A 26869-nucleotide genomic window follows, 5' to 3' on the forward strand; every position below is an offset into this window, starting at 1 on the left:
ATCAGTTAACAGCTATGATGATGAGCTCCACCAATTGCCAGCTGTGTGACTTTGGGCAAGTCACTTAACTTCTCTGTGTCTGTTACCTCATCTGTAAAATGGTGATTAAGACTGTGAGCCCCCCGTGGGACAATCGGATCACCTTGTAACCTCCCCAGTGTTTAGAACAGTGCTTTGCACATAGTAAGTGCTTAATAAATGCCATCATTATTATTATTTGTTAAGTGCTTACTGTGTGCAAAGCACTTTTCTAAGTGCTGGGGGGATACAAGATGATCCGGTTGTCCTACGTGGGGCTCACAGTGTTAATCCCCATTTTACAGATGAGGTGAATGAGGCACAGAGAAGATAAGTGGCTTGCCCAAGGTCACACAGCTGACAAGTGACAGAGCCGGGATTCAAACCCATGACCTCTGACTCCCAAGCCTATGCTCTTTCCACTGAGCCACACTGCTTTTCTGTATGTATCTGCCGCTATGTATCTGCAGAGCATATACCAATGTTAATTCGGAAAATGAATATAATAAAAATTCAATTTAATAAAATGCTAATTCATTTACTTAGATGCACCCCACAGCTTTTGTAATTTTACTTCTTTTGGTGGACATTTTCCAAATAGATAACTAGTCAATGAAAGTTATAATAATAATGATGGTATTTGTTAAGCGCTTACAGCTATCAATCAGTGGTATTCATTGAGTGCTTCCTGGGGGCAGAGCACTGTAATAAGTGTTTGGGAAAGAACAATACAAGAGTCAGTAGACACAATCCCGCCCACAAGGAGCTTACAGTCTACAGGGGGAGGAGATATTAAAGGATTAGGGATAGGAAAAATAGGGGAGTATAAGAATATTTACATAAATATCAATAAGTTGGGGGGTATTTATCAAAGTGCTGAAGGAGTACACATCTAAATTCATAACAGATGCAGAGGGGAGGTCAGGCAGGGGAAATAAAGGGCTTAGTTTGAGAAGGCCTCTTAGAGGACTTGTGATTTTAGAAGGTTTTGTAGATGGGTAATGGTGGACTGTCAGATATGAAGGGGGAAGGAATTCCAGACCTAAGGGAGAATGTGGACAAGAGATCAGTGGCCCAAGGAGGGTTAGACTAGATCGAGGTACAAAGAAAAAGTTGGCATTAGAGGAGCGGAGTGTGCAGTTTGTGTTGTAGTAGGAGATCAGTCACGTTAGGTACTGAGGGAGAGAGCTGACTGAGTGCCTTAAAGCCGACAGCATGGAGTTTCTGTTTGATGCAGAGGTAGATGGATGACCATTGTAGGAGTGTGGAGATAGGGTCTGAACAGTATTTCAGAAAAATGATCCAGGCAAGGGAGAGGTAGGATGCAGGGAGGTCAGTGAGAAGGTTGCTCCAGTAGTCAAGGTGGGAAATGATGAGTGCTAGGACCAGCATGGTAGCAGTCTGGATGGAGAGGAAAGGGAGGATTCTAGACATGTGGGTGAAGGTAGAACCAAAAGGATTTGGTAATAGATTGAATGTGTGGATTGAATGAGAGAGATGAGTTGAGAGGCTAATGTCAAGGTTACGGGGTTGTGAGACCTAGAGGATGGCAGTGCTTGGTGGTTCTAGCAACTAAATTGGGAAAGTCATGGGGAGGACAGGTTTGGGTGGAAATAATTGTATTTATTGAGGGCTTACTGCATGCAGAGCACTGTACTAAGCATTTGGGTGAGTACAATATATGAGAGTTGGTAGAGACATTCTCTGTCCACAGTGAGCTTACAGTCTTGAGGGGATACAGACATTAATATAAATAAAAAGATTACAGATATTTACATAAGTGCTGTGAGGCTGAGGGAGGGGTAAATAAAAGGAGCAAAACCAAGTGCAAGGGCAACTCAGAAGGTAGTGGAAGAAGAGGCAATGAGGGCTTAGTCAAGGAAGGTCTCTTGGAGGAGATGTGAACTTTGAAGGTGGGGAGAGTGATTGTCAGATACGAAGAGGGAGGGCATTCCAGATCAGAGGCAGGACATGGGCAAGAGGTCGGCAGCAAGATAGACAAGGTCCAGTGAGTAGATTGGCATTAAAGAAGAGAAGTGTGCAGGCTGGGTTATAGTCAAAAATCAGGGAGGTAAGGTAGAAGGGGGCAAGGTGATTGACTGCTTCAAAACCGATGGTAAGGAATTTCTGTCTGATGTGAAGGTGGATGGGCAACCACTAGAGGTTCTTGAGGAGTGGGGAAACATGAACTGAACATTTTGGTGGCAAAATAATCCAGGCACCAGAGTGAAGTGCGGAGAGAAGGGAGGCTGGGAGGTCAGCAAGGAGGCTGATACAGTAATCAAGGCAGGATAAGATAATGCTTGGATTAACGTGATAGCAGTTTAGATGGAGAAGGAAGGCCAGATTTTAGTGATGTTGTGAAGGTTGAACCAACAGGATCTAGTGACAGCTTGAATTTGTTCTGACGACTTGACACCTGTGCACATGTTTTGTTTTGTTGTCTGTCTCCCCCTTCTAGACTGTGAGCCCATTGTTGGGTAGGGACTGTCTCTATATGTTGCCAATTTGTACTTCCCAAGCGCTTAGCACAGTGCTTTGCAAAGAGTAAGTGCTCAATAAATATGATTGAATGAATGAATGAGTACGTGGGTTGAATTAGAAAGATGAATTGAGGATAATGCCGAGGAACAACTAAGAACAAAACGGGTTAATTAGAATGCTAAATACAAATGTCATACAATTTTTACTCTGGAAAATTTGCCTCACAATATGAAGTCAGCTTTCTTCTAAGATTGCTTTAAATACCAGTGTTGCAAGAGAAGATAAGCTGAGTTTATAATGTGTATGTGAGTATATCTACATAATATATATAATAACGCGGACTCCAATTTTAGTTGAAATAAATGGAGCTCTTGAAAATAAATATTTATTGTGCACTGACTCAGTGAGTCTACAAAAAGTACAGAGGTGGAAATAGATGCTGTTCAGAGAGTTTCCCATCTAAATGAGTACCAAATGACCAATTCAAACTTTGTTTATGGATTCTTGAAACTTTAGAACATAATAATAATAATAATAATAATAATAATGGCATTTATTAAGTGCTTACTATGTGAAAAGCACTGTTCTAAGCACTGGGGAGGTTACAAGGTGATCAGGTTGTCCCACTTGGGGCTCACAGTCTTAATCCCCATTTTACAGATGAGGGAACTGAGGCACAGAGAAGTTAAGTGACTTGCCCGAAGTCACACAGCTGACAAATGGTGGAGCTGGGATTTGAACCCATGCCTTCTGACTCCAAAGCCCATGCTCTTTCCACTGAGCCATGCTGCTCTCTAACTAGAACATGTTTATACTCAATTGCCTAATTCTTCTTTGAGCAAATTGATGACACAGATTAAGGTAACCGGAAGGAGGTACCCAGCATTTTTAGGAAGATCCTGATTTCCCTTCAACTGTCCAAATAAGAAATAAATTGGAGACCTCTCACATTTGAACTAGGCCAACCAAGAAGCACAGTGGCATGACAAATAGATAAGATTTGCTGGGAAGATGTTGCTCAAGGGAAGAGTGAACACAATGATTAAATATTAACTGAGTGATGTTAGTTCTAAAGTCTGCTGAATCAGACCCCCCAGTGTGTATATATACAGGCATGAAGATTTTACTCTCAGCTAAATCCGTTAGCAAAGGATCGTTATTTGGAGTTTTCTGAAATCCACCACCATGAAGCGGCTGTTGTTCCTACTGCTTTGTGTTCTCATAGTTAAATCCCACGGCAGCTTAGGATATAACGGGGAGGTTGTATCTATAAAGATATTATTGATAATGATAACTAATACTGTGTAATAATAGAGCATAATATTATAAAGTGCAAGATTCTTGTCAGTAATCAAATTGCAAGTTAGTTTAATTTGTTAAATAACCTTAGGAAGATGTTTATTGAAATGTCTTTGTGATTCATTCATTCCTCTTTATAGAAGGAAGTTAACTTTTTTCTTGATTTCTGATTTTTCTCATGTGTTTGTTTTCCCTGTAGGAGGAAGAAAGATCATTAAAGGTAAAACATGTTTTTCTCACTTGTTTTATTATATTTTGATATTTTAATTTACTAATATCAACATAGTTTTATTAGCTAGTAAAAGAAATTATGAAAATCATGCAAGCTTGATGAAGAGAAATGAAAAATGGTGGGATTGTTCTTCTATTTAGACTCTAAATATTCTGGATTGAAGGGAAATGCATAATAATTAGAAAATAAGGGAGAGAATATTATAAATAAAAGTTAGGGCTGCATTAACTATTATTCTAGTGGGTCATATGTCAGACTCATGTATATGCATAATTTTTCTTCATACTTTTCTATATTCATTTTAGTTGTGTTTTTTAAGTGTTCAAAATTCAGGAATATCAGAATTAAAATTCAGAAAAATGCCTGATGAAAGAGAATTGATTAAATGATTTAGCTCAAATAAATTTTATTATATTAATCTTCAAAATGATTTGAAGAAAGTAGGAAGTCACTTTTACTACCCCAACAGAAGTGAATGAGCTGGTCCCAATTTTTCACTGACTTAGTGGCGAAGCCCAAATTTCTTAAATCTCAAGCCTATAATAATAAAAATAATAATGAGTATAATTAAGGTACTAAGTTCTTGCTATATGATGAAACACTGTGCTAAGTGCCAGCGTAGCTACAAGTTAATCACATCGGACATAGCACCTGTCTCACTGGGCTATACCATCTAAAGCTATAATCCGTCCTCATTTTGCAGATAAGGAAACTGAGACCCAGAGAAGTTAATCCCAAATTACAAGGCAGGTCAGTGGCAGAGACCTCATTAGGCCTTATTGACTCTTCCAAGATATTCTGCACCTAAACAATAGCTTTTTATCCTAGGTCAAATAGGATACATTTTTTTATCATCTGAGCAGTAATAATTTTTTTTCATGGCATTCCTGATTCAACCCATCTAGAATAAAAAGGTACAAAATAAGATTGATTTTGAAACCAGAAGTCTTGTTTTCCAGATCTTGCCTCTGCTGGTACATAGCCCTCTATTACTATTCCCTCAGAAGACAAGAATGATCCACAAAGAAATGCATGGCAATATTGATAACAATAATCAATGGTACTTGTTAAGTGCTTACTATGTATGACACACTGTTTTAAGTGCTGGGGTAGATATAAGTTAATAGGTTGGACACAATCCCTGTCCTACTTGGAGCTCAAACTCTTAATCCTCATTTTGCAGATGAAGGAACTGAGGCCCAGAGAAGTGAAGTGACTTGCCCAAGGTCACATAGCAGACATGTGGTGGAGCCGGGATTAGAACCCAGGTCCTTCTGACTCCCCTGCTCTGGCCACTAAACCACACTGCTTCTCGATACAACTAATCGATACAACTATTCCTTTCTTCTCCTCCACTGTTATCTAACCCCATCTATTTAAAAATAATTTTGAGAATAATGATAATAGATTTAAAAAAATGAGAAAAGCCTTCAGAAAACACCAGATAAGGTTTCCCTGAGCATGATTTTTCTGTTGATAAATTATAAGAATTCTAAAATCAGTTTTTCCCATTTGTCATCGAGATAGTGACAAAAATCACAATGCCATGATAATAATGATTATTAGCAGCATTCAAATTAGATTTTAATACACTCCTCTTCACATTTATAAATGTAATATTTTGGTCTATTAATAAATAGTAGGCTTCCTTTTAATACACATGTATTTCTTTTGAGTTGCAGTGCACAGCTTAGGTACAGCGGCTTTCCATGAGAAGGTTGAAAGCAGTGGAGACATGTCAGTGGGAACAGATCAAACAATGAAGGTTTACCAGTGTTACCAGGTCCAACTGGATTTTTTTTCTCTTGGGTTTCAAACAGCCTAATGTGGATGCTCGGGGTCATCGTCCATTGGATAGGACACGGGAATACGGTCTACCTTCAAGATCAGTTTCTCCCCCCATCAGTGAAGGTGGCTACAGGGCTCGCCCAGTAACAAACACTCCTGCTGGCCAAAAGAAAGTGGAGAGAATCCCCCCGGATGCTGGAGGCTGCAGGCATGCTGACCCTGATCTAGTAAGTGCATTTGGTGCAGGAGAGAGCTGGTCAGGTGTAGTGATTACCCCACTGCTCCATGAAGAAGGGTGGTTCAAATCACTGCTTCCAAAATGCTGAAAGGGTCTCCATTGTAACAGCTTTTAGAGAAGAAAAATGAAATTTCACAGTTTCCGGTTCACCCTTGGATGTTGCCTCTTTCACGCCCTCTCCATTTGTATTTTACTGAGAATAATGACATTTTAGGATGGGGACAACAGGAATATCTGGCAGTTCAGCACTCTGCCCAGGGCACAAATATGCCATTTTCAAGCAGCTGCAAAGGGGTAAATATTCAAGGATCCCCAGGGCAAAGAACACTCCCCCACTTCATCCCAGGTGACTCGTTCAGTTCCCAAGCAGGAAATTGGGGTTCATTTACAGGACTTGTGGGTGGGAACGGGTAATGTAGGGAATAAATATGTCTTGGAACAGCTTGGAAAGTCTGGTCTAATCTTAAATCTGGTCCATTCTGGAGTACCCTTAAGATGCTGTCAATTTTGAAATCACCGCCAAGGTTTAATGCTTCTTTGGGGAGCCTTCACTCCCAATTGCCTTGTGCCTTTCACTAAGTTGGAAGATCACATACACTGTAACTCCTATGAAGCCACTCACTAAATAGAGTTCCTCCCAGTAGGGATTAGAGGCAAAATAGATCCTCAAGTAAATTTAATGTTCAGAATACAGAACCAGTGAGACCTCTAAATGATGTCATATAAGGAGATTAAGTCCATAAGGAGAAAAACTGTGGCAGTTTACTTAAGCTGGTTCTTTTTTTAGGTGATTTTTACATACAGGTTTGCAGTTCAAAGAAAATTTTAGCCTCCTTAAGGTCATAAAATTGACCTTCTTAAGAAATATTAAATTAGCCTCTTTTTAAGATTGATTGAGTTAGCAGTGAACTTCCATTACATGTCTATTTGAAAAAGCCCTGGTGTTAGATCTCTTGTCTAAATACATTTGAAGGTTCCCTATATTTGGACTTTCTTTGTTTTTAGGGAGTGCTCTGTCCTACTGGCTGTGTGTTGCAAGATAATTTAGTAAAACAAGAAAGAACTGTCAGAAGTGCCGTTCAAGACTTAAGCAACAGCATTGAGCCACTTTCCGAAGCCTCTTCTACTTCCTTTAATTACATGAGAATCCTAAAAGATGCGTGGAATAAGAGGGAGAAGCAAGTAAAAGGTAATTATTAACATCAACATTATTTGGCAGGTGCCTTCCATTTATTTATTCTGCTCACGCTATTTGCATATATTTCTATGACTGTCTCCCCAATAGAATTTAAATTATTTGTGGGCAGCCAATGTATCTCATGCCTCTGTTGTACTTTCCCAAGTGCTTAATACAGTACATTGCACCCAGAGGGTGTGCAATAAATACCTTTACTACTACTACCGTTACTACTATTATTACTACCAAATTTTCATCTTAGGAATTGCCACGTACCTCTCTCCCTCAGTTGCTGCCATGTGTCCATCTACCCAATTCAGGGGTGCACTGTGTGGAGTCAGCCTTGGTGATTTTTGCAGAAGCCTACTCTACACTGTAAGCTCCTTGTGGGCAGGGAATGTGTCTACCAACCCTACTGCATTGTTCTTTTCCAAGCACCTAGTTCAGTGGTTAACACACAGTAAGAACTTGGTAAATACCAATGCTTAACTTATTGATTGAAATTCCTTCCTACTCCCAGCCACCCATAATCATTCCCAGCCAAGCTAGCTATCCCATTTATGTACATAATTGTGCAGGAGGGAGTAATAGAGCAGGCTTTTCCTTCTGCAAGTGATGAAATTCTGAGGGAAGAGATCCAGTCCCTTCTTTCTACCTTTTTCCTTGCAAATGGAGAAGGAAAATCTGGATAAATACCTCCTGGTCATTGTAATTTGGTCTTTGTAGGCTCTGAGATAAGGTATTTTTAAGTGTGGTGAAAACTGAAAACTTTTCTGCCACTTGGCTTTTTCCAGACAATGAAAATATTATAAATGAGTTCTCAGATGCGGTGGAACATCATCAGAGTTACATCAAGGAGGTTGTAGAAAATGGCTTCCCAACTAATATCCAAGTGCTCCGTACAGTTCTGGAACACTTAAGGAACAAAATACAGAAGTTGGAAAGTGTAGTGACATTTCAGACAGATTACTGCTTCAAACCGTGCACCGTCAGCTGCAATATTCCAGTGGTTTCCGGCAAAGGTAAAAGTCTCATACTTACGAAGCTATGGAGGTTTAGTAAAACCTCACATTTCATTGTCAGTAAAGTGTGGCAGGACGGAATGGAGAATGTGGATAAGGGACTTAATTCCTCTCTTTTTGTAATATGGCTCTTCTTCATATGATGTTCAAGCTGGATTTCATAGTTCTCTGAATAACAAGTTTAATCTTATGATTCCAGAATGTGAAGATATCATCAGGAACGGAGGGGACACATCTGAAATGTATCTCATCCAACCTGATAGCACAGGCAAACCATATAAAGTTTACTGTGATATGACCACAGAAAATGGAGGTAAGCGTAAAGTGATATACCAGGCTTTTATGAAAGCTTTTGAAGTAATTGAAGACCAGAGTACATTTGCATCAATAATCTTATTTTATCTCTGTTCCTTTGAATTTACATGAAGTATGCCTTAAGGCAAGATTCTCTGTCACCTGCCCTGTGTTAGGGGTGCTTTTATGTAATTATAATAATGTCAGAAGTGTTTTGCTTAGTGAATAGAGCCCTTTGAAATCCTTGATTATACTCAATTATATTTACCAATATTTGAGTTAAAATATCCCTTAACATTATCTTTCTAAGTGGTACTTTTAGACATTATATTTTGTGAATTTATATTGGATTTCAATAAAGGGTAATTAGAACATTTAAATTAATTGGACCTACAGGCACATGTCTTGAAAAACATTAGGTCAACCTAAAAGAAATCTATCTTAGATTATAAAGGCTTTAATAAAAATTAAAAATGTGATTTCATTTTTCTCAGAAACATCATTGATCTGTCTCTGGTAAGCAAGGGACAGGATGGTAAAGTGTTTTCTGTTTGTAAAAACTGGGAATTTTTTTCAAACCACTTTGAAAGGTTGACAATCCATATTTTTAGCATATAATTATAGCTAAGTCATACTAAGGACTGCATAAATCAAAGAGAAGACATGACCTCATCCTATGGGTTTACAATTTCTATAATATACCTTGGCTTAAAGTACAAATAAATCAATAAAGCAATTCATTTTCTTCTAGGAGTACATGAACCAGGAATTTAAAACTTGGATTGAAACTCCAAATCTAAGATTTTTTGGGGTGTGAGACAAAAATGTAATGAAATGACTTCCAATGTGATACTATTAATTGGACGTCTTTGGACTTTTGCGGTTCAAATGTCCTGTAGTATTTTATTAGCACTAATTGAATTAGTATAGTTGATCTTTTTTAAGGACTACCATATATTCAGATCCTCAAGTAGATACAAGCTCAAGGATTCAGGAAATCACATGAAGAAGAATTTGTATGTAATGTTTGATTCATATTCAATTTGTACTTTCTCATTCATCTAGGATGGACAGTTATTCAGAACCGTCAAGACGGTAGTGTTGATTTTGGTAGGAAGTGGGATGCATATAAAAAAGGATTTGGAAATGTTGCTACCAATGAAAAAGATAAAAAATATTGTGGTGTACCAGGTAAAACATCTTTGAAGACATTACCTTAAAATATTATTTTCATTTTTACGAATGTATGTTTGTTTCTTAAAAATAACTCCAACTCCCCTCTGTAAATACCAGGCCATCCTCAGTACCTGTCCCCATCATCATTCTACGATCAAGTGCAGTGCTGATGTTTAAGGGCACTCCACTCAAATGACCCCTTAGCTGAAAAACAGATTGAGCAAAGAGATTTTCCAGGGCGCATTCTCAGAATCCCTGTGTTCCTATAGGAGGTTTTGTCCTCAGTACACAAAAGGAGTCTGAAGTTGGCTTTTCTATGACTGATGAACCCAACAGGAAGTTCAGATGGCTAGATTGGGGTAGAAAACCCTTTGCCAGGGATAATAGAAGGCACATGAAGGGAATGTTTCTTTCATCTGTTTCTAGAAGGGAGGGAGTTGGTGTTGTAAACTCCTGGAGACTATATAGTATGTTCTCAAGAACAGAATACATGGTCTGCATACCAAAGGAGCTCAACGAATGCTGATGACAGGTTATACCTCCTTAGATGTAAGCAGGGAAACCAAGGCTAATAGTTAACGTTCTGTTCATCAAACCCTCTTCAATTAGGACAAGTAATCTTTCCAGTTGCTACTTTTTATGTCCTTTTGTATATATGTGGTTAAGAAAATTAAGGGCTGTCTTCCCTATGTCGTCAGTCATTTCACTGTTTGCTCAGTATCAGTGAAATTTCAGTTCAGCATAATTTGTTTCATTTTGTTGCCCTTTTGGGGAACTTAGTATATACAATGAAGGCTGACTGAAATTATCAACTGCCCCAAGTGGACATATCAGTCTTGAGCAAAAATGACCAAGCTGTAGAAAAACACATTTGTGGTCAGGTGTGCGATAAATTTGGGGAAAATTGAGGTATTAGGGAAATAACATAAAATGGGACTAGATAGGAAGGCGATTGACAAGCATATTGGTGGTAGTTTCTCAGTATTTTTTTTCACATTTTTAGGGGAATATTGGCTTGGAAATGATAAAATCAATCAGTTTACCAAAATGGGACCCACTGAACTTTTGATTGAAATGGAAGACTGGAGTGGTGCTAAGGTTAAAGCACATTATGGAGGATTCACAGTTCAGAATGAGCTCAACAAATACCAAGTCTCACTTAGTAAATACAAAGGAACTGCTGGCAACGCTCTCATAGAAGGAGCATCTCAGCTAGTTGGAGAGAACAGGACTATGACTATTCACAATGGCATGTACTTCAGCACATATGACAAAGACAATGATGGATGGTATGTACTTGCATATGTTCCTTCCTAAAACTCATCACTAACTATATCATCTTTCAGTCACTAACACTGAATCCCTAGTTTAGGAATGTAGATGGCCATTTATTTATTTCCATTAAGAATACTTAAAAAGATGCCCTCCATCTATTGAATGTCTAGGCCAACGTTCTTCATCTATCTCTTGAAGTCTAATGACTGCACTGAAACATCCATTTTCCTTTTGGAGTAATAATGATCTTTTACTAACTGTTCAGTAGGACCATCAAACTCAAGCAGTCAAATTCATTCCCCTTCATTTCCCCACTGTCGGGGGAGAGGGGCACTTAACTTTCTAAGGTACTTTTAAACTGGGGGAAATGGGAAAGAGGATTGGTTGGAATAGGCCACCTGACCGACCAACTTTATTTAACCAGTCCCTCTTCTAATGGTATTTTTTAAGCATTTACTATGTGTCAAGCACTGTTCTAAGTACTGAGGAGATATGAGTTATTCAATCCCTTCCCTACTCAGTGTGATCTCATTCAAGGTCTGTGGGATTTTTCTCCCTACTAGACTGGAGTAAACCTTGACAGAGAAAAGATTAAGGATTGGGGTGAAGGGAGTTCTTCCTTAATGGTCTCCTGAGTATGAAGGGAAGACTCAATTTCAGAATCTCATTAATTCTCACCACTTTCTCTGAAAGGATTTTTTGACCTCAGTCTCTAAGGAGCCATTCTAGCATTACACGGGAGTGTGGACTATCCCTGGATCTCCCCCAAATGCCACCACTGCCCCCAAAGCCACTGGTCTGGACAGGGCCTTAATGAAAAGGGGAGAATTGTCACCTCACCTCACATTCGAAACTGGGATCTATCTGGGAGTAGCAGCACAGTGCCTATCAGTGCATTGCTGAATGATACTAGAATGATGTTTCTTGCAGTAAAGTCATCATGACCATGTTTGGTTTAGCTTAGCTCTGTACAAAAGACTTGGAAGTTAACTGGAATCAGTTAGACTATATGTTTACCACTGAATATGGAACTCTTATTTCTCCTCCCCAGACTTGTTTAAAAATGGTCCATTGCCATAATATTTGCGCAGTTCACCTATCGCCTATCACACATGTTCATTTTCATTTCAGGTTGCATGCAGATCCAAGAAAACAGTGCTCTAAGGAAGACGGGGGCGGATGGTGGTACAACAGATGTCACGCAGCCAATCCAAATGGCAGATACTACTGGGGTGGGGCATATAGCCGGGATATGGCAAAACACGGTACTGATGATGGAGTAGTATGGATGAATTGGAAGGGTTCATGGTATTCAATGAAAAAGATAAGCATGAAAATTAGACCATACTTTCCACAGTAATGCTTACGAAAATTACGACCTAATAAGCAACTGCAGATATTTTTCTCTTCTTACATAGACACCTCCTTTTTGTATGTGATGTTTTTTGGATTTGCCTTAACACATAAGAACCAAAGTCTGTGTGGGCAACATGAATCAGAAAAATTATACAGGAAATAAGGTGACAAAACAGCCTGTAATTTTCTCCAGTGCTTTCATCGTATTACTCACCAAGAAGGTGCTGAAAAGTCTGGTATGAGTTCAGAATAAATGGTTACAATATCTGTTCCAGCAAAATAAAAAGCAAACTTTGAATTTGTTTGGCCAAAATCTTAATTGAACTAAAAGTTTACTTAAAAATCCCATTTTACAAATTATATTTATTTGTATGGCATTTACAGAAAGTTTTCCGGAGATGTTCATTAAACAGCTCTTGTTGCAATAAATAAATGCTTTCTGGTTTTGTAGTATACAAGGTCAGTGATTAAAGCATTTAAGCGAGGAGCATTCTAACAAGAGACAGAGAAAATGCATGCTTGTAATGTACTTTACACATGAATATCGATGATAATAATCGTCATCATCCTCATATTAGAGTTGCCCCAGTCATCATTCAATTTAATATTTTTCTGAAGGCTCTAAAAAGTCCAGGATTGACTACTTGCCTGACACTCCTCCCCAAACTTCGTATTGGTCATTCAGCAACCAACCGCTCAGCAATTAACTATATTGACAAGGGAAGAATGAGTCATTTTGTTTTCTCTCATATAACTATCTCCCCAGTTCCAAGGTTCAGGGAGGTAATACCTTTATCCACAACCTCTGCTCTTCCCATGTATTCTTTTTCCCTTGGGTTACCCCATGTCTTGCTCTTCCCACTAACTGATCCTTTCATTTACTCATTCAGTCGTATTTACTGAGCACTTAATGTGTGCAGAGCACGCTTGCTTAACGATCCTGCTTGTGTTTGCCCCTGCTAATTGCTCTTCGGATACTGACATAACCGGGCTCCTCTTGTTTTGTGGATCTTCTGGCTTCTGATTCCAGATAGTTAGTCCTAATTGGCTGTGTTAGCTCTAAACTAAAAGGGTTTTGTCCTCTATAACACCCCATGGACTCTACATGGCAATAGTAATTGTAATAATAATATAATTTCAATAATAATATAACTGTAGTAATAATAATATTAAGAATGAGAAGCAGTATGCCCTAATGGATAGAGCAAGGACCTGCGAGTCAGAAGGACCTGGGTTCTAATCCCCTTGCTGCTGCTTGTCTGTTGTGTGACCCTGGGCAAGTCACTCAACTTCTTTGTGTAACAGTTACCTCATCTGTCAAAAGGGATTAAGACTGTGATCCCCACGTGGGACAGGGACTGTATCCAACCTAATTAGCTTGTATCTACCCCCAGAACTTTGTACAGTGCCTGGCACATTGGGCAAGGACTGTGTCTGTTTTTTTGTTATATTGTGCTCTCCCAAGCACTTAGTACAGTGCTCTGCACAAGTAAATGCTCAGTAAATGATTGAATGAATAAGTGACTATATCAAGTGCTTAACAAATACCATAAAAACAATAACAACAATAATAGTGGCATTTGCTAAGCACTTCTTATGTACTAAGCACTTTATTATGGACTGGGGTGGATACAAGATAAATAGGTTGGACATAGTCCTTGTCCCACATAGGGCTACAGTCTAATGAGGAAGTAGTCAAGTCCTATCAGAACTGGATCTGATTTGAAATAGTTTCCTCCATCTTACAACTAAGGGAATAGATAGCCTTTGAACTAGTTTAGGGTCTTTTCCTGAGAAAAGAGTATAGGAAAAAGAAAGGGAATGGATGGGGGAAGGGAAGGAAGGAGTAAGAAAGGAGTGAAAAAGAGGAAAGAACAGGGAGGAGGTAGAAGGGAAGAGAAACAAGAAAGCAGAGGAAGGAATAGGAGGGCAGGGAGAGGAAAGGAAAGAGGAAATGAGGTAGAGCCCACCAAGGCAGCTTCAGAGTCCTGGTTAAGATGTACTGGTTCAGATTGGCGGAAGTTTCTCCTGCAGACTTTTCCTAGGTCCCTCACCAAAACGGACCCATTTAAAACTTAATTGCATGAAATGAGGCCCATCTTACATACCTTGCCCTAAGATAACCTTCAAACACTCTAAAATGCTACCCAGATGACTCTTGAAATGCATTAAATATAAGCAGGTCAGTTATCACTGAAGTAACATTTGCAATGAATTTAGCAAGAATACAATTTTTCAGATATTCAATGCCATTTTTAGTCTTGTGGGGTTAAGGGGGTGCGTATCTGATATGGGCACAAATCACCTAAGGGGTATTTGATTGGATAATGGGCATGATTGGGCGTCTCTATCTGATCATCCATCAACTAGGTGAGGGGTTGATTTATGATTCACAAGCAAACTATGCCCTGGATCAAGAGACCCTGTGAGGGAACAGGGTACTCCAGGAGTGTCAAAGCCCTGCCGTGAGGTCCTGAGGGTGGCAGGCCCCTGCTGCTGAGAGGTCAGTGCCTTCCCCCCACCTCCCACCCCCAACTCAAATGGGGAATGCTGGCATCCCTTCAGTGAGTCCTTTGGGCCAGGCCTCCACAGGATCCCCCCTGTCTCTAAATCTTTGCAGCTGTGGGAGGGTAGAAGCCTGGATCACAAAATTGTCCCACCTCCCCCTTCCCCGGCTCCACCGCCTTGTTGTTAGACCGGCAACGACTTAGTTTAAACCACTTAGACCACGGGTGAAGTGGCAAGATAAGAAGGGCACTCACTTATCAAGTCATCTTGAAGGACTTTGCCAGACAAATCGGTAGTAGTTCCAAACGATGATATGCCTTCATGAAACAGGTAAAGGACTGATCCCTGTAACTTACTGGAAGAAAAACCAACTCATGGATATAATAGTTCAGCAAAGACGTTGGTTGGCTGAAACCCAGGCTCCTGCACTAGAAATTTCTGACCATTCGGCATCAGTCCTGTTGACTTCCCGACAAGGAGTGGCAGATGGCCTGAGAAATCAATCAATCAATCAATCAATCAATCGTATTTATTGAGAGCTTACTATGTGCAGAGCACTGTACTAAGCGCTTGGGAAGTACAAATTGGCAACACCTAGAGACAGTCCCTACCCAACAGTGGGCTCACAGTCTAAAAGGGGGAGACAGAGAACAGAACCAAACATACCAACAAAATAAAATAAATAGGATAGAAATGTACAAGTAAGATAAATAAATAAATAAATAAAAGAGTAATAAATATGTACAACCATATATACATATATACAGGTGCTGTGGGGAAGGGAAGGAGGTAAGATGGGGGGATGGAGAGGGGGACGAGGGGGAGAGGAAGGAAGGGGCTCAGTCTGGGAAGGCCTCCTGGAGGAGGTGAGCTCTCAGCAGGGCCTTGAAGGGAGGAAGAGAGCTAGCTTGGCGGATGGGCAGAGGGAGGGCATTCCAGGCCCGGGGGATGACGTGGGCCGGGGGTCGACGGCGGGACAGGCGAGAACGAGGTACGGTGAGGAGATTAGCGGTGGAGGAGCGGAGGTTGCGGGCTGGGCAGTAGAAGGAGAGAAGGGAGGTGAGGTAGGAGGGGGCGAGGTGATGGACAGCCTTGAAGCCCAGGGTGAGGAGTTTCTGCCTGATGCGCAGATTGATTGGTAGCCACTGGAGATTTTTGAGGAGGGGAGTAATATGCCCAGAGCGTTTCTGGACAAAGATAATCCGGGCAGCAGCATGAAGTATGGATTGAAGTGGAGAGAGACACGAGGATGGGAGATCAGAGAGAAGGCTGGTGCAGTAGTCCAGACGGGATAGGATGAGAGCTTGAATGAGCAGGGTAGCGGTTTGGATGGAGAGGAAAGGGCGGATCTTGGCAATGTTGCGGAGCTGAGACCGGCAGGTTTTGGTGACGGCTTGGATGTGAGGGGTGAATGAGAGAGCGGAGTCGAGGATGACACCAAGGTTGCAGGCTTGTGAGACGGGAAGGATGGTAGTGCCGTCAACAGAGATGGGAAAGTCAGGGAGAGGACAAGGTTTGGGAGGGAAGACAAGGAGAAAGAGCTGGCCTGGGTGCCGCTCAGGCAAAAAGCAGCAGTGGGCCCAAGAAACCCCCTGACAGCTGGGTCACCTGACTAACAGGTCCTGGAACTGGAATAGCATTTCTGGAAAACACTGAACCCAGTGGTCTCTCAAGGACCCTTTCAGGCTTCGCATCCACAAGAAGCTGTATGATCTAGTGGTTAGGACGTGGGCCTGGGGGTCAGGAGGACCTGGGTTCTAATCCTGGCTCTGCCACTTGTCTGATGGGTAACCTTGGGAAAGTCACTTCACTTCTCCATGCCTCAGTTACCTCATCTGTAAAATGGGAATGGGAAAATGTAAAATGGGAAGACTGTGAGCTCCATGTGGAACAGAGACTGTCCAACCCGATTTGCTTGTATTCACCCCAGCGTGTAGTACGGTGCCTGGCATAAAAAAGGGCTTAACATTTACCACTATTATCATTCTCTTTTTTGGATGGTTGTATGATATTCAAGTTGAATATGATGTAATGACTTGTCTGCAATCTTTCCAATCCTGAGGCTGAATGTTATGTACTGGATTACCTGATGACTTCTTTAAAACTCTGCTATAATAATAAATGTTGCATATAAGTGCTTACTATGTTCAAGCACTGTACTAAGCTCTAGGGTAGATACTAGATAATTAGGTTGGACACAGTCCCTGTATCACATTAGGCTCACAGTCTTGAGAAGCAGCGTGGCTCAGTTGAAAGAGCACGGGCATTTGAGTCAGAGGTCATTGGGTTCAAATCCCGGCTCCAGCAACTGTCAGCTCTGTGACTTTGGGCAAGTTACTTAACTTCTCTGTGCCTCAGTTACCTCATCTGTAAAATGGGGATTGAAACTGTAAGGCCCCCATGGGACAACCTGCTCACCTTGTAACCTCCCCAGCGCTTAGAACAGTGCTTTGCACAGAGTAAGCGCTTAATAAATGTCATTATTGTTATTATTAAGTGGGAAAGACCACTTACTAAGCACTTAAATACCATAATTATACCATTATGCCAATTATACCATATTACCCTAATACTGCTCCACCTTCCCTCCCCTCCTCAACGCCCTGACTTGCTCCCTTTGCTCTGCCCCCCTCCCCACCCTGTAGCACTTGTGTAGATATGTACATATTTATAATTATAATTATATTTTTACTAATGATGCATATCTATCTGTAATTCTATTTATTTATAATGATGCTACTGATGCCTGTTTACTTGTTTTGATGTCTGTCTCCCCCCTTCTAGACTGTGAGCCTGTTATGGTCAGGGATTGTCTCTATTTGTTGCTGAATTGTGCTTCCCAAGCACTTAGTACAGTGCTCTGCACAAAGTAAGTGCTCAGTAAATACGACTGACTGACTGAATGAATGAAAGAGACCAGGTATTTAGTCTCCATTTTACAGATGAGGCAACTGAGGCACACAAAAGTTGAGTCCCACAGCAGGCAAGTGGCAGAGTCAGGATTAGAACCCAGGTCCTTTTACTCCCAGGGTTTTGTTCTTTTCACGAAGCCACGTTGCTACAAGTCATGTCAATAGTATCATGAGTTACCATCTTTGAAAGTGATAGATAACAGGACCTCCGAAGCACATGGGCTCTTGTAATAAATCCTCCCAAAGCCATTTTTCAGATGAAATCATTCACACAATTTTTATTTTTCAAAACACAGCTATGTCTCAGTTACATTCAGTTACAGTACAAAGGATAATGAAAACAGCACCATAAATTTGTCGTTGAGTTGGAAGAACCCTCCACCCCACCACTTCTACCCCTGCTTTGTCCTCAAACACTCTCTCCTCCCTCTCCACTAAAAAATCCCTCCATTTCCCACTTCTGCCAGCTGGGTTTCTAGGGGCCTGATTTTCATTCGGACAGTCCTGAGGGAGTAGTCAGACCCCCGGAATGGGATCCAGACCACCCCATTCTCAATCTCATACGGACTATTGTTCCGTGGGTCGTACTGGCCCCCGGGATAATAGATGCCATTGAGATTAGCCCCTTGACAGTTGTTATACCACCAACCGCCCCCATACACTTCAGCACAGTTCTCTTCCCACTGGTCTGCATCCCTGTCGAAGGTGCTGAACTGCATGTTGGCGTGAGAGGTGTACTCTGTCCCTTCCTCCAAGGAGCCCAGGAGCAGGGCATCGCCTGCCGTGCCCTCGAAGGCGGACACCCGGAGGATGTACCCTTCCGCCTCGGAACCTACGTGGACGTTATACTCTGCGTAGGCCTCGTTGCCTGACCAGTCCTCTAATTCGACCCGAAGGACCGTGTCCCGCTGGGTCAGCAAGTGAAGGTGTTCGTTGCCTAGCCAGAACTCTCCTTCCCCTTTGGCATCCAGGCTGCCGAAACCTTCCTTGTAGTCCTGCCAGGTCCGGTTAAAATTCACCGATCCATCCAATCTCTGTTGGATCAAGAGCCATCCTCCCAAACCGGTCTCTTGGTCGCAATAAACAGAAAAAACCTTACTGGATCCCGCTGGCTTGATACTGAAAATGCCACTTTGGGCCCCCGCAGGGTGTGTTTGTAGGACATCATCGCAGTCTAAAAAAAAAATTTGAGCTGGTTGGCAGAAGTTAATCGCAGTCAACTTTACAAAGGAGAGTCAGGCAGGCCCGGACCCAATTCAGATAGCAATAAGGTGGATTCTGGCTACCTAGCCTGGCCTTCTTTGCTTTGTCGGGGTGGGGTGCTTATGATGGGACAAAGATGCTTATGATGGGGCAAAGACTATGCAGAAGAGGGCATTTTCCACCTCCAAACTGCAGTAGGTCTTCCCACTTCCTTGCAAGTTACAATTAGTAATTTGGAATGAACAGCTCCATCCCTTGGGCAACTCTTCAATTAGATCGAAGTATCATTTATTGTTACTGTTTTAGGAAACTTTTATCCTCCCTGCCCTCAATGTCAACTGAGACACACGCTTTAATCTGATCAATGAAATGGGCCGCCCCTGGGCCAGTGTACCCTTTTTTAAATGTTGGTAACCACTGGCTCAGTTAACTCAAAGTCTAGTTTCAGAGGGGTTGGGAGATACCTCTGGATTGGCGCAAGGTTTTGCTGCTTCTTACGTTCAAGCTCTCCGACGTGGTCTTTCTGCCTCCCTCAACTTCAGCTTCTTTGTACGACTTTGTTTCAAAAGTGGAGCCATCTCTGCTGAAAGTAGAGCTACTGGACACGACTGTTTTGGTGGAGGTAACTCCCTGGGTCTTGGAGGGAGTGAAGTCGGGTGTGCCAAAATGGCTGAAATCTTCAGTCTCGTCATCACCGTGTTCCATGAATGTGTCTGATTCTGATTTCTGAGAAAACGAGTGCTGGGTGCCAAATTTGGAATCCCCTCTGCCTGTGCTTGGGCCTTGATATCTGGTTCCAGTTGCACCAGGATCAAAGAAACTCAGTCCATCAGTTAGCCTGGTATTAACGTCACCTCGTCCCTCAAAGGCACCATCAGAGGTCCCTCTTGAACTGAAGATGCTCCCCCCGCCTAAATCGAACCCTACATCTGGCATGTCAGAACAGTCAGAGCCATCATCTGAGGTCAACACTTCTTTGGTAACTTCTTTGGGGCCATCGGGTCCGTTAACTATGGTCTTGGTGACGGTTTTGGAACAGGAACGGCGTTTGGTGGTGAAGAGGCCAGGAGTGTCCTTGCTGCCAACTGGGAACTCTTTCCCCGATCCAGAAGTGAAAAGTTTGCTACTGTGGGTTGACCCTGATCCAAAACTCGTACTTCCTGCTGTTTCTCTAGATGAGCCCTCCCACCTGGTGTGTCCCCAACTAGGATTTCCAGGCTTGGAATCCCAGGGTTCTACATCTGGGTACCTTGAGCTATCCGGTCTGGCGCTCGGATGCCCTGAACTTGCAGCCCCCGTTCCTGTTCCGTAAGATGAAGAGTCCGGAGAGGAACCCCTCTCTCTTCCTGGATTCTCCAAAACCATTTCCACCTGCTTCATGCTCTCCAGAGCAGCCCACTCTGCGGGGGCTTTCTGAAGCTGACTTTTGAAATTCCCTGGCAAGAAATCCTTTGTGGGTCTCATTTTCAAGATGGGTAAGTTCTGCCTGTCTCTAGTGGGGAGCAGGTTGATTTTGGAAAGTTCTTCAAGCATCTTTTGGTGCTGTTTGTAGAACTCTAGGTCAACTTCATACTGATATGCCCTGTTACATGATCCCTTGCAGGATCGGACCTTAATATCGATATCCACCTAGAGGAGGAAGAGAGGAAGGGAAAGAGAGCGAGATAGGGACAGACAGACAGATTGAGGAGAGAAAAGGCAGATCATAAATAAATGCTTCTTGGGGAGAACAGAGGGTGAGTGTTTTCTGGAAATTGCTTCCCCTTCCCAGACTCACTGAAAGAAACCACCCAAAGTTCTCCATTTAGTAGGGGGAGCTTGAAGGAGGCATCGCGTTATATAAATACCAAGGCTCCTTCAATGTTAGAGTGCTGTGCACATGTGTTCTTATCTTTTAGGGCAGTTTCAGTTCATCCAATTAAAAAATAGGGCCCTCCACCAGTTGCTAAGAGCCACCACCAAGTCGGGTGATAGCTAGAACCCCTGAAGGCTGCTGGCAAGGATAACCTCTCCTAGCTGCTTTTGCACTTGGGATTTTAAAATAGAAACCTCTAGTTTGAGGGTCACCTACCTCCAGACGCTTCATCTCTACTAGCTGATCTCGAACACTGCTTTGCAGGTTTATGATTCTCTGTGCTTGGTCACTGACTTTGCGCTTCAGGGTCTCAATTCTGCTTCTCAAGTCTTCTGAGACTTGGCCAAATAAATTGTCATTTTCTGAAATGGAAAATGTTGGTGATATTGGTGAGGTTAAGTGATCTGTATTAGACAAGCCAGGGCAAAGTCTCCAGTACTTATGAAAATCCCCTGTATTTCCTGGTTTTGAGTAGTTAACCTAAAATACACCCACTTTTTATTTTAATAGTCATATTTTGATGATGGGGAAGCCCACCCTTACTGAATCGCCATCATTGATTGAGATGACAGCTAATTAGCATCACAATTTGTGACTTTCAGAAATGCATGGGAGGGTAAAGCTATATATCTGATTGAACTATGTCCCCATTGGATGATATCAAGATGCTTGCTAATGTTTCCCAATGCAGATATTGCAAGCAATAGCAGATCTTGTTATTAGGTATTTGCTCTCAAATGTTCTAGTTATCTTCTTCCTACAATTTCAGTTTTAAAATAATGATGATAATAATAATATCAATAATAGTATTTTTTTAGGCACTTGCTATGTGTCAAGCACTGTGTTAAGTGCTGGGGTAGATTCAATTCAAGCAGACATGGTCCCTATCCCACCTGGGGATCTCTGTCTAGGGTGATGAAAGAACAGGTATTTAATACCCATTTTACAGATGAGAACACTGAGGCACAGAGAAGCTAAGTGACTTGCTCAAGGCCATTCACACAGAGAATCTAGGTCTCCTGACTTCCAGTCTTGTGCTAAAACATTACTTAAGATCTTGGCCCCATTTTGCATTTGTATTTACTGACTTCTGATCAGTTTTAGTTTGAAGTATGGGGATAAGAACTGCAAGCATGTTAAAGTTTGAATTAGATTCTGGCTCTATCCCCAGAACTATGGGTCCTGAGGAGCTGATGAAAAGGCTAGTATAATTTCTTTTTCTTGATTGAAGGCTTTGAGAACGATACCCTTAAATGTTAGCAGTCTATCTGCCCTCAACCTTTTCAGTGTAACTTGGGACAGAATACTGATTTATGGGTGTCCTTAAGACATGTTAACTCTTTGTGCCTCAATTTTTCTAGCTGTTAAATGGGGATAAAAATGTCCATTCTTCCCTAGCTTAGGGAGATATTAGACAAATATAAAAGGAAGTATCTGAGAAAGCTCTCTTCAGGACAACTCTAAAGAAGTATTAGTCATCACCCATACCATCCCTGTTATTACCCAAAGCACGTATTCCCCACTGCTCACCATTGCCACTGACCAAGTCCCCTCTGATAAGTTCTAGCATCTCTCTGGTGACCGAACTGGAGTCTTTATTGCTTCTCTGATATTCAAATAGCAAGTTTCTGAGTTTGGAGATTCTGTTAGTAAAATCTTGATCGGTTTCATCGATCAGCCCCTTCATTCTGCAGCCGGAGGGGCATTTATCAGGCTAAAAGGGGAAAAAAGAATGGATTAAATTATTCAAAGAGTTCGTTTTCCTTAAATATGTTGGTGTTGTTCTTCCCCAGTTATTATATACTTCATCTTCCCCTGTGATCAGAATGACTGAAATCCTTGGGAAAACACTGGAATGAAGAACTGCATTTAGTCAGTGTTGTCTGAACTTTGAAGTCACAGTCTTTGGGCTTCCCAATCCTAACCCCAATTGAACAACTACATTAATCGAAATGAAAATGTCTTTTACCAAACATAAACATTGGTAATCAACCCACTGCTACGTAATACATTTAGGGGGTGATAAAACTAGTGCTACTGGAGTGCCATGATCCCCCTTCCCATCTTGCCACTCCGAAGAGTTCAGATTACAAGGAATGATTTACCAGATAACTCTAAAGGAGAATTATGCCTTTTACCTGGTGAGCAGAAGTCTGTTGGAAAAGTGCGATAATGTAAGCCTCGAGTCACTCTTAACCTTTATGTTCTTTATGGTCTTACCCAATCATCATCAGAACAGAAGGGCCAATCCTGGTTGTTGCAGTCAGAATGGACATTCTCCATCACTCGGGGACCCCGACCTGTGGCTCCTAATGATGAGAACTCACTTACGTCACTTCCATTGCCAGCCTTTACAGGAATCAAAGCAGAAAAATTAGGCTTAATTTTACAGGTGGCAGAAAGCTCATATACTTGAATGTTCTGGGAGAAACATCACAGCAGAAAACTATAAGGGGACGCGGGGAGGGTAGAAGGAGGAAATAACAATTGTATTCATCAGCTAAATGTCTGGACTCTGTACTTCCACTTCTCCTGGATAAGTTCGTGGCTTAGTGGGAAGAGCACGGGCTTTGGGGTCAGAGGTCGTAGGTTCTAAGCCCGGCTTTGCCACTTTTCAGCTATGCGACTCTGGGCAAGTCACTTAACTTCTCTGTGCCTCAGTTATCTCATCTGTAAAATGGGGATTAAGACTGTGAGCCCCACCTGGGACAACCTCGTTACCTTGTATCTACCCCAGTGCAAAGAACAATGCTTGGCACATAGTAAGTGCTTAACAAAAACCATCATCATTATTATTATTATTATTCAAACTGCCACCTGTTCACTATAGATTCTCCTCCTTTTCTTGTTGCTAACCAGGAAAAAGAGGAGTTATGAACAGATATTTGTAAAAAAAAATTATTTGGGGGAGGAATTTTCAGGTAACAAATATTTTCTTTTGAAGTAGCGTTCTTTTGAAGTAGCCTGGGATTACTAATATAATGATATCCAGATTGTATATATGCAGAATATGCTGGAGAAATTCCTGTATAGAAATAATCATTTGTTCAATTAAGGGCAATATCTATTATCAATCAATCAATAGCATTACTGGGCACCAACTCTCTGCAAAGCAATGTACTAAGTGCTTGGCAGAGTTCAATAAAGTAAGCAGACATAATCCCTATATTCAAGGAGCTATTTCACCATAAAGTACTTTTTAGTTTGACTAATACTTTGGATACTAGGCAAATTTTGTGGACCAATTGACAGAATATTTGAATTATTTGAAATGAGAAATGAACTAGAGGCTAATTAGTCTGGGATCTGTATGGGGGTAGCTCAATTACAATGAAGGTATTTTTTAAATAGCTATGGTGATACAGGATGCAATCAGTAATGAGAAAAATGTACCAATATCATTATTTTTTTAATGGTATTTGTGTTAAGAGTTTACTATGTGCCAGGCACTATACTAAGCGCTGGGGCTTAGTAGAAGGTTGGATACAGTCCATGTACCACGTGGAAGTCACAGTCTTAATCCCCATTTTACAGATGAAGTAACAGACGGAACAGAGAAGTTAAGTGACTTACCCAAGGTCACACAGCAGACAAGTGGCAGACTGGGGATTAGAACATTGGTCTTTCTGACTCCCAGCTTCCCGCTCTATCCATTAGATCATGCTGCTTCTCATTATTATTATTATTGCAATTGTATTATATTATTATTGCAGTTACTATTACCATCTAGAGTCCATGGCGTGCCCCAGAGGAAAAAACTCTCTAACTTTGGAGCTAACAGCCAATTAGGACTAATTTATAATAATATTATTATTGTTATTGAGGTTTTGACTCCTCCCTCTAAAGATGTCATCCTTCATGTTATGCAATGGGGCCTCTGGTCTAATGATCCCTTAAATAGAATAGCCCCCCAAAGGAGCATGATTATTATTTCCTGGAAGCAAGAAAATGCATTCATCTAGTAAGGAAAATACAACTATATCATTTAAAGACATTACAAATATAATAATTTTAAAATTGAAAATTCTTTAAAAGGGAAACACAGAATATTGAAATCCCCGATAATGAAAAAACAACAACAAACCCTCATTTAACCAATAGCCATAACCTCCTCCCAAACCAAAAAGGCATAAAACTACCCAGTTTGATTTTATCATCCTTTTGTCTCTGTTCAAAGGTAAAGGTGCTGTCAATTAGTAAAAAGCAGTCTACTGAGGAAAGACAAGGAGAAATAGTAGCAGGCATAACTAGCATCTGCATAACTGCAGGCACACAAAATTCTCAAAGGGTTTGAAAGTCACTGCTGAGTGATACTACTTAATTTTCACCACAACTGAGCTTCAGATTTGGAGTTGCCTTACTTGATTTTGTGACTGGAACATTCACTGGAGTGTACTTCCCAAGTGCTTAGTACAGTGCTCTGCACACAATAAGCGCTTAATAAATACGATTGATTGATTGAAGCTACTTCCCCAAACCCGCATTACTTTACCAAATCACCTTTCCTAAATTGCTACAACGTATTTTCAGAGTTTTTTCTTCTTTATTTCATTAAAAGTGTAATAGGAAAACTCCTACAGCTCAACTATACCAGAAACCATCTATTCCAGTGAGCATTATCAAAGAGCAGAGATTAGGAACTGGAACTCTCGTGACTGGATAATAATCCTCTTTAAATCAAATAATTGGGCCAGGAGTCACAGCACCTAGCCCCCATTTGGTGGCTTAGGCAAGATCAGCTACAGAAGAGCAAGCTAAGAGATTTCAGTTTCTCTTGAAATGCATATACATTGGTCCACCTCAGACCTCTTTCCTCTTATACTTGTGTTAATTGCTCTCTATACCATAATGGACCAGGTGTATCTGGGAAAATGCTATTAAAGGTTCCCTTTCATAGACACCCTAAATTTAGCTTGGGGGACCAACATTAGCATAGCTTATAAATGATTCAAAGCTGAGGGGGTTGGGAGGAAGGGGCATTCCTCAGGAAGAGCTGGGTCATGAATCAGAATTTTAGGAAAGAACGAAAAGCGAAAACAAGTGAAACCATACCCAAGCTGTGCCCAGCAAGCACAGCACCACGCAGGAGATCCTCATGAGTACCATCTCCTGAGAAGGTGAGGGATGGAGTTGCATAGAGAACTCCTGCTGAAAGATATTTTAGAATCCTTCTTTACTCCCATTTAAACCCTGGAGGGAGGATAGATTAATCATTATTCTCTCTTCTGTTTACAGGGTCAACATGTGATCTGTATGCTCTTTGTCTAGCAGGTTGATATCCCGGCAAGTCTTGCTTAATTTTCCGTGACTGCTTGTCTCTGATAAATTTTGTTGCAATTGGAACATTAAATTCAAATGTTAGTCAGGTGGGGGAGGAACTCATTCCCGGAAGAATGAGTCAAAAGTATCCTGGAAGTGATTTTGAAAGACAAAGATTATACAGGACATAGGAGAAGCCTCCCACATCTTTCCTTACCCCTTTTCTGCTCCTCCCCTGCCTCTGTCATATTTTGTCCCTCCCCCTTAGGGTGGAGGGGAACTGTGTTTAAGTTTTTTTAAACAGGACTCTTTGGAAACCAATTTGAAAGCTTAAAAATTCCATGGATTGCTATTTTACTGAATAGAATGCCTGGAATGACCACATCTTTCATTGACGGTTGCCCTGTGTTCTCTCTAGTTTGAAGGATATTTTCATTTTATGTGGTTCCTGAAGCATAAAAAAGTGCAGTGATTAGACCAAATGCTTATGAAGTGTTAGGACTTGTATGAAGATTGGAAAATATCTATCCCCAGTCACTTCTGAAAGCTAGAAGAGGAAATGGGACTAGAGGTTGGAAAGAGACTTGATACAATGATTTGGAGGTGCTTCTTTTTCTGGGGTCATTCATTCTTGAAGGGAAAGAGGAAATTCCTTTCTTTAATGTTGTAGATCCTGTGTAGGTGTGTGCCTATAAAACTGAGGTTATAGGGGGAATGCAGGGTGGGCATGGAGTAGCTCTGAGCAGTGTCTTGGAGGCAGGAAAATTTTTTAA

General features: G+C 41.3%; 3 protein-coding genes across 3 annotated transcripts; 1 reads left to right on the top strand and 2 right to left on the bottom strand.

Moving 5' to 3' along the window:
* The first annotated feature begins 3636 nt into the window (after positions 1 to 3636).
* On the top strand, positions 3637 to 12661 carry FGB (fibrinogen beta chain). Its single transcript, XM_038755077.1, has 9 exons — positions 3637 to 3762; positions 4001 to 4021; positions 5854 to 6048; positions 7065 to 7248; positions 8031 to 8258; positions 8458 to 8571; positions 9618 to 9743; positions 10732 to 11017; positions 12135 to 12661. The coding sequence occupies exons 1-9, from the start codon at positions 3688 to 3690 to the stop codon at positions 12361 to 12363; spliced, it is 1458 nt and encodes a 485-aa protein (XP_038611005.1). The 5' UTR covers positions 3637 to 3687; the 3' UTR covers positions 12364 to 12661.
* Positions 12662 to 18028: 5367 nt separating this feature from the next.
* LOC119935628 (fibrinogen alpha chain-like) lies at positions 18029 to 19014 on the bottom strand (the record flags this gene model as incomplete). Its single annotated transcript, XM_038755051.1, has 1 exon — positions 18029 to 19014. A coding segment is annotated over one exon (801 nt), but the record flags the coding sequence as incomplete, so codon positions are not given.
* Positions 19015 to 19243: 229 nt separating this feature from the next.
* On the bottom strand, positions 19244 to 25997 carry LOC119935669 (fibrinogen alpha chain-like). The gene is made up of 5 exons (XM_038755092.1): positions 25890 to 25997; positions 23058 to 23186; positions 22368 to 22551; positions 21054 to 21199; positions 19244 to 20611 (listed from the first exon to the last, which is right to left on the bottom strand). The coding sequence occupies exons 1-5, from the start codon at positions 25971 to 25973 to the stop codon at positions 19427 to 19429; spliced, it is 1728 nt and encodes a 575-aa protein (XP_038611020.1). The 5' UTR covers positions 25974 to 25997; the 3' UTR covers positions 19244 to 19426.
* Positions 25998 to 26869: the final 872 nt, after the last annotated feature.

Source organism: Tachyglossus aculeatus, chromosome 12, assembly GCF_015852505.1.
Source record: "Tachyglossus aculeatus isolate mTacAcu1 chromosome 12, mTacAcu1.pri, whole genome shotgun sequence".
Taxonomy (NCBI): domain Eukaryota; kingdom Metazoa; phylum Chordata; class Mammalia; order Monotremata; family Tachyglossidae; genus Tachyglossus; species Tachyglossus aculeatus.